The sequence below is a fragment of the Camelus ferus genome, chromosome 21 (genome assembly GCF_009834535.1).
Source record: "Camelus ferus isolate YT-003-E chromosome 21, BCGSAC_Cfer_1.0, whole genome shotgun sequence".
Lineage (NCBI taxonomy): Eukaryota > Metazoa > Chordata > Mammalia > Artiodactyla > Camelidae > Camelus > Camelus ferus.
In genome coordinates, this window is record NC_045716.1 from 22,953,378 (window position 1) to 22,961,640 (window position 8,263).

At 52.8% G+C, this 8,263-nt stretch overlaps 1 protein-coding gene across 1 annotated transcript; it reads right to left on the reverse strand.

Moving 5' to 3' along the window:
* Positions 1 to 2,246: 2,246 nt before the first annotated feature.
* On the reverse strand, positions 2,247 to 7,981 carry LOC102511276 (immunoglobulin superfamily DCC subclass member 3). Its single transcript, XM_032464769.1, is given in 10 exon segments — positions 2,247 to 2,645; positions 3,028 to 3,695; positions 3,779 to 3,943; positions 4,275 to 4,389; positions 4,392 to 4,518; positions 4,772 to 4,937; positions 5,058 to 5,283; positions 5,365 to 5,429; positions 7,295 to 7,395; positions 7,866 to 7,981. Coding segments are annotated over 9 exon segments (1,389 nt in total). The 3' UTR covers positions 2,247 to 2,645; positions 3,028 to 3,387.
* Positions 7,982 to 8,263: the final 282 nt, after the last annotated feature.

Here is an 8,263-nt window from a genome sequence, read left to right on the forward strand (position 1 = left end):
CCATCTGAGGAGAGCTCAGATAGAGTCCACATCTTGTCTCCTTCCCTCAGATCTCATCGGAACCCCCTTAAGGCAGCTGTCTCACAGCTGTCACCTTCAGGGGCCCAAGTCCCCACAGCCTGGGCTGAGTACTCCCATACTCTTTAGGTTCTTGGCTGGTAAAGCCTGGAGAGAAAACAGGATGATGGGTGAAGCCCTGGTGAAAGCGGAAGGATAGACTGGGGGTGGGGGGTGGGGAGCAGGGAGGTGGGATGGGGAATGGCCTTCTGTGAATGGGGTGGGTGGGAGGGGAACAAGACCCTTTTGCACAACTCTCTTTAAGTTTCCTTTTTTTAAAAAAAAAAACTCATTCTAATTTTCTGCATTGTGTTTGGGAATTAAAATGAAAAAAACTAAGACCAATAGAAACTGGTTTTCAAAAAGGCAAATACACTCCCATCTGTTTCAGATGCTGCTGAGCATTTCAGCAGTGACAGAGTCAAATAATAAGCTAATTTTTGGAGAAAGGATTAAAAGAAAAAAAAACTTTGTAATATTTATCACTTGCAAGCTATGTTTAATAAAGAAAGGAATGGTTTCTAAACTTTCCTGTGGCTTGTGCTTTAGTCTTGGTAGGGGTGGGGGCGTCAGTTTGGTGGGAGAGTTTAAGGGGTGATTGGGAGATGACCTATGGCTCGTACTCCCTCCAGTCAATGGAGTACCCTTTACTTTGTACACTTTTCTTCAGTTGGGATGATTAAGTCTTTACCTACGTCTGTATTCTTGTTCCTGTCCACCTTTATGTAGATCCAATGTTCTGGAAGCCACTGAACCCACTTTAATTACCTGATGACTCGGGGTCTAAAGGCATTTGGAAGGAGGCTGCATTTAACCCAGATGCTAGATCTCCATTCTGTACTAAGGAGAGGTGTCCCCTAGCCATCCTTGGCTCTTCCCATCACACTGCTCTAGTCTCTAAACGAAATCCTTTATAGCTTGCTGGTTTCTCCAGGTGAGGACCTTAAACAATGGCTCACACTGTTCTTTTCTTAGCAAACTGCAGAATATAGTTTCTTAGTCTGAAGGCAGCATCCCCTGAAGAACTTGGAACTGCTCTGTCTTACCACCACGACACCCCACATTTTCCTTTCAGTCTAGAACATTAACCAGATCCTAATTTATTTTTTCCATTTGGTTTATTTCCAACAAAGCACTTAGACCAGGCCCACCCAGAGGAGAGGATACCATCTCCTCGATGACTTGAAGTTTGGGGCTGTTCTTAACCCCTTGAACCCCTGCCACATTTCTGAGTTACAGCTGCTTCTGCCCTTTACGCAGAAGGAGCATTTGTGGAGGGGCAGGGCCCAGCCTTGCTGGAGCCTTGTCATTGGTACTAGCGTCATCCTACAGGAGCACAGAGGGGACAGAGTTTGGGGTCCCCTAAGCCCTAGGTTTTCCTTTTTCCAAGACCCTCCCCCACTTTTGGCACAATACCAGACAGCCCTAGAGGGAGAGACAGATTGAGGGAGAGCCTCGGGTTTTGGTTCTAGGGTATAGTAGCACTGGATGAGGAGAGACCAGGGGGCCAGGGGGCCATAGGTCAGCAGAGGGAAGAGTGGGAAAGAGGTGCTCTGTGCAAACCTAGAATTGAGGGGAATAGAGGCTGGGGTGTTCCACAGCCTCTGTGCTCATGTGACAGGGGGTTCAAGGCCGCCAAAACCTCAGCTCAAGCTATTCTCTCCATTCAAAAATAGAAACCAGATTGGGAGGAATGTCCCCTGAAAAGGGACCGATGCTGGAAAGGGGGAGATGGGCATTTGGTCACTCAGAGGAACAGCACATGTGAACTCAGATGTTCAGTGCTCTTCTGTTGTTGGGACAAGGGGGCAAGGAACTCAGCAGCCCCTTTGCAAACCTGCTTCTTCAGATCACCAGGAAGGCCAGTCGCCTGTCCCTGGGTCACACTTCAGCTTAGGCATGAGGAGACAGAAATGGGTTTCAGACAGGGGGGTTTGAGTTGGAAGATGGAGGTGATGACAGAGCCCCTCGCCCTGCCTCCCCTTGTTGGGGGAGCCCTGAAAGCTGTCTGTCTTTGGGCAGGTTCCTGTTTGGATCAAGAGGATTTACTGGGTGAAGTCATGAGGCAGGAGTAGCGGGTTGGGGAGAACGCCCACTTGAGCACGGCTTAGTCTGAGGTTATGTGGTTTGTTGAGGAGGACAGTTTCCCCCATTTCTTGAGGAAAAGTTAGAAGCAGAGAAGCCACACCTTCCTCTCGCCCTGTGGTCAGGCTACCCCTCCCCAGACGGGCTGAGGGACCTTTGGTTCTTTTCTGACTCCAGGGGTGGCAGGGAAAGGTGAGGGAGGTAGATTCGTTGGTGGGGCTGGAGTTGGTGGCATCTGGGAGGGACCCAACTTGGAGAGCCCTGGGTTAAGGGTGACTGCTCCACAGTCACCTGAGGGTCAGGAGACGGTCAGGCCTCGGCCTCAAGCACACCGCTCCCCCTCATCTGCTCCTCCTCACTTGAATCCCCTCACCTGGGTGATGAGTTCAGTCTTCTCCCCCGGCTTTCTCCCACTTGGAGCCTGGCGTCTGTGGCGTGCAGCTCTGTCCATGGCAGTCTGAGGCACTACCCAGCACTCCCGAGACCCCTGTCTGCAGAAGAGGCTGCCCAGATAGGAAGGGTCAGCACCACGACCTGTCTGAGGCGTCCCTCTGGCTTAGCATCCATCGGCCCCGGCCCTTCATCCTGTTCCACACTCCCCTGGGGGCCTCGCCTTGTGTGCAGGATGGCAGGGATCTGGCTCTGGCCACTTCTGCCACCTGTGAACCCCGGTGCTCTCTACCCGGCTTCGTGCAACCCACTCGGCCGCCTCCCGCTCCTGGTACCATGCACCTCTGAGAAGAACTGGTGCTCCTTCCTTGCCTCAGTCTCCTTCTTTGTAAAATGGATTAGTAATGGATAAAAAGCTCTTACTCTTTGGGCCTGTGCCACCATAGTGCAGACTGTCTTCCTAGCCGTTTTCCACATTAGCCATCTGGTCCTTACCTGTGTCTCCAGCCCAGAAGGAGGCAGAGGAGGCAACGATGAGGGCAGCCAGGCCCACGTGGACGCCCACCACAACACCAGGCAGTGAGCTGCTCTCATCCTGGCTGCAAGAGCACCCAGCCTTGGACCCTGTGGACACAGTGCCATCTGAGGACCAGGCAAAAGGCAAAGCCCAGCCCCTCCTCCTCCTCAAAGACTGACAGCCGTGGGTCCTACAGGAGGGGCCTGCTCTGACCCCAGGCCTGCTACCCTCCTACTGGACCCCACTCAGCAGGGCTGACCAGAGGCACATCACATAGAAAGACAAAGCGGGCACTGCTGTTACCATCCCCATTGCCACTGAATGCCTGGAGCTTGATCTCATAGAGGGCGGCTGGCTCTGGGGGGAGCAGGGTAGTGTGAGGCAAACAGGCCTGTGTGGGCCAGGAAGCTCAGTGCCTGGGGCGAGACCACACTGAGGAGGGGGACTGAGGGAGGCCTCACCCAGATCTGTGTAGAGGAAGGAACTGACAGTGCTAGCCGGGAGCAGGGGCCCCTCAAAGTGGGCAGCCAGCAGCTTGCAGTGAGTTTAAAGCCCTGGATGGGCCCCATCTGGGGTGGCAGCTCCCAGGAGGCCTGCACAGAGGTGGCATTGAGCACTTTGGTGGAGAAGCCCAGGGCGGCAGGAGCTGCAGAGGAAATGGGATGAGGTGGTTGCATCCCTGCCGGCCTGAGGCCAGGGCTCTACAGGGCTGGAGAGGTGGTCACTCACTGCTGCCCATGGTGGAGGCGTGGATGGAGACAGAGTCCTGGCTGGAACCCTCTGCTGAGTAGGCCCACAAGTGGATGGAGTAGGCTGTGGCAGGCTCCAGGTTGGAGAAGACATGCTCAAAGGTGCCTTTGCCCACGGCCTCTTGGAGCTCCGGGCCAGCTGGCTCTGAGGAACAGAGCAGCTTGGCAACCAGCATCCCTTTCCCTCACTACAAACATCCCCCACCCCCACAAAGTGGGCACGAAGCCCCAGCCAGGCCTCCAAGGAGGGCAGGGAAGGGGGCTGCAGAAGTTGGAGCCAGGATAAGAAAGGCTGAGGGTGAGAAAGGGGCTGATGAGCAGAAGGAAGTAGCAGAGGACCACATACCCAGAGGCCCGGCCAGAGCCCAGACAGGTCTGGGGGTCACTAAGAGTGAGAGGAACTTACCCAGAGACACCCCCAGCTGGAGGCAGAGTGGACTAGGTCCAGGGACTCCTATCCAGCCACCCACACCCACCTCCCACAGGCTGGAGGTGCAGCACGTAGCCGATGACGTCCCCGTTAGAGGTGGGTGGTTCCCAGGACACCCGAATGGCAGAGGTGGAGAGAGTCACTGCCTGCAGGCCCTGGGGACAGGGGGTGGCTCTGGGTCCCCTGTCACAGCCAAGCGGGCACTGGCCTGATTGGAGCCTGCACTGTTCTCTGCCACGCATTGGTAGATGGCCTCGCCCTTGGCTGAGAGCTCCGCCAGCATCAGTGTGCTAGGGAAAGACACATGCAGCCGCTGGGGGCTCCTTCCCGCCGAGCCCCCTCCCCCAGGGGGGCGGCGAGACCCACAGACCTGCCCGGAGACAGGACACACCACCTGTGTGTGGGTATTGCTTGTATGAAACAGGCAGGACAGAGCCTCCTGTGGGTGGGGGTATTGCAGGGGGTTGTGTGGGCTGCAGAGAGTAGAGGTAGAGTGTTTTGTGTAGGTGGGGTGGAGGGGTGGGACAGCGGTACCTCGGGTACCTGTTGTTGTGGGTCAGCCGAATGTTATTCCCAGGACTCAGCCCCTTCCCATTCTTCAGCCAGACCAGCAGGGGCTCAGGGACGCCCTGGGCCACGCAGGTGAAGATGGCGCTGCTGCCTGGAGGCTTGGACAAGGACTGCGGCCACTGGACAAACTCGGGGGGAGCTGGGCAGGCAACGGCAGGTGGATGAGGCCTGGCCTCTTGTCTTCCTCCTGCCCCTGCCCCTCTCCCCATCCAGGTTCCCATGGGGTGAGGACCCTCCCTGGCTGGCCCTTGGGGCTCACCCTGCACGAGCAGGACACCCTGTGCTGTGCGTCGGATCCGGATACCCGGCCGATTGGCTGCACAGACATAGATGCTCGAGTGCTGGACCAACACATCAGAGATCATGAGGTTCCCGGTGCCCAGGACTTGGATGCCCTCCACGCCGATGGAGCGGCCGTCTGCAGGGAGGCAAGGGGTCAGAGCTGGGAAAGGGCAAAGGACTGGGGGCTCTGGGAGGCAGAGTGACTGCCCACCCAGGCGGCTTCAGGAGACTAGTGGCCGTGGGTGGCTGGTGGCGATGCATCCCAGCACTGCTGTTTGGTGCACCACGAGCGTCAGGTTCTGTGGCCCGGACAGGATCTCTGGCTCCTGCAGCAGCCGCGGGGCTCCCACTGCAAGGTGGAAACAGCAAGTTGAGGGGATCAAGAAACGGACTCTCCCCCTGCACCCAGGATGCATTTCTGGAGCCCCCTACTAGTCCTCGAGTGACCAGACCTCAGAGCGGTTGCTGTTTTACTTCCAGTTTACAGATTAAGAAAATTACCTGCCCAAGGTCCTATGGCAGTAAGTACAGGTATCTCGTTTTATCTTGCTTCATAGGTACTGCTTTTTACAAATTGAAGGTATGCAACAACGCTGCGTTATCAGATGATGGTTAGCAATTCTAGCAATCAACTTAAAAAAAAAAGGCATGTACATTGTTTATTTAGACATAATGCTATTTAATAGGCTACAGTATAGTGTAAACATGATTTTTACATGCACTGGGAAACCAAAAAAAATTTGACTTTTTTTTTTTTAATGTAACTCGTTTTATTACCATATTTGCTGTGGTCTGGTATCGAATGCACACTACCTCTGAGGTCTGCCTGTATCAGGGCTAAGAAGACTTGGCATACTAAGCAGGCCCCAAGTTAAACTGGAGGGGTGGAGAGAAGAGGGGGCCCAGGGTACCCCCAGATGGCATGTATCAGTGTCAGAACATGAACTGCCCAGGCAGGGTCAGGAGCCTTGTCCCCTTCCCTAAGTCGCCCACAGAGCTGGCAGGAGACCCCTCCCTCAAAAAGAAAGTCAGGCCCCGCTGAGAACTCAGCCTGTCTCAAATGCTCAGTAAAGATGCAAATGTTTTTTGAAATATGCTGCTCTTTTGGTCTAAAGCATATCTTCATTTTATACCACCTTCTCCCATCTTATTATTCAGCAAATCATCCCTGGGGGTGCTGCCGTGTGCCAGGCACTCTTCTCACACTGGGGTACAGCTGTGACCAACAGGGCAGAGGGGCCTTTGTTTTCCTTTATCTTGTCACCCCCATTTTGCCACTTTGTATTTCATGAGACTTTGTGACATATCTTTAACCTTTTCATAAATGTCCATATTAAGAATTTCTCATATAAAATTTTGTCTCTAAAATGACAGTTTCTCAAGGACTGCTATAAAGTCTTCCACATCTTAGAAAAAGGAACCCTCCTACACTGTTGGTGGGAATGTAAATGGGTGTAGCCACTATGGAGGGCAGTATGGAGGTTCCTTAAAAAACTACTTACCATATGATGATCCACAATCCCACCCCCGGGCATATATCCAGAGAAGAATATAATTCAAAAAGGCATGCATCCCAGTATTCACAGCAGCACTGCTTACAACAGCCAAGACATGGAAACAACCCAAATGTCCATTGACAGATGACTCGATAAAGAAGATGTGGTACATATATAGAATGGAATACTACTCAGCCATAAAAAGGAATAAAATAATGCTATTTGCGGCAACATGGATGGAACCTGGAGATTGTCATTTTAAATGAAGTAAGTAAGAAAAGAGAAAAAATGCCACATGATAGCGCTTATATGTGGAATCTAAAAAAAGGACACAAATGAACTTTTCTACAAAACAGAAACAGACTCACAAAGAACAAACTTATGGTTACAAAGGTTAAAAGGGCTGGGGAGGGATAAATTGGGAATTTGAAATTACACCTGTTGGGGAGTGATGGAAATGTTAGGTATCTTGATCGTGGTGGTGGTTCCATCTATGTATATACATCTATCAAAATTCATCAAATTATACATCTGAAATATGTGTAGTTTACTATGCAGGAATCACACCACAATAAAGGTGTTAAAAAAAAAAAAAAAAGTCTTCCACATCTTTAATTCTGCCTCAAGGCCTAGAATAGTATTTCACTCATCCATCCACCCATTCATCCCACCACCATATGCTGAGGGTCTACTGTGGGCCAGGCACTCCTCAATTTACCTCCCACAAGCTCTAGTTCAGGCTGTGGATTGTCTTGGAATGTCCTGGCCTTGGCAAAGGAGGCTGTGTTCTGCCTGGACAGATCGTTCAGCGAGGCAGAGCTGGTCCATATAATGACACTTCAGCATCACTGGCTGAACCCCTCCACGTGCCAGGCATTATACTGTAAGCCCCACAGTCACTGCCCCCTTTAATCCTCGCTTTGCTTTTATTTCTCCAAGTTTACAGATGAGAAAGCCAAGTGTCAGAGAGGTTAAGCAACTTGTTCAATGTCAGAGGGGCTGGTGGAGGTGGGACTCAAACCTGGATCCTGGAAGCACCGGACAGCTGACAGCATATCCCCCTGCCACTGCGCTCCCTGGAAGTCTGGGATTCCGTGTCCCTGGTGCTTACCCAGGGTAAGCCTGCCTCAGGTAAGGGCTTTAGGAGTGAATGGTTTGGGGCCTTAGTCCCCAGCTCAGTCCCTGGGGATGAGTCTACACTGACCCCAGCTCCTCTCCTGACATTTAGGCAACCCAGGAACCCTCAGTTACCGGCTGACCCTCTGCTCCCTCTGCTTCTCCTTACGCACCTGAAGCTCTCTGACCATTCACTTCCCTGGCTCTGCAGGCAGCAGGATGAGGACCCCTGCCGGCCGGACAGCATGGCATTTGGCCAGAAGCACTGATCATCATGGAAGCCTGGCATCCTGCCCTGCCCTCCTGCCCCAGATGGTTGATGGGAAAGGGAAGTGGGAGGCCAGAGGAGCCCCACCCGGGCTTCCCTCTGCTCTCAGGGAGGAGCCCCTGTTCCCCACCCTTAGCTTTCAGTTTCTAAGTCAGCTCTGGATTAGAGACACAACAGCTGCCCACTTCCCTTTCAGTCTTCAGTTTAAAAAATATGCATCCTTTGAAAACATCTGACAAAATTTTACTAAAGTGTGCAGAGGCACCTAGATGCCTTCCCAAGTTTCGCTTGTTACCGATACTA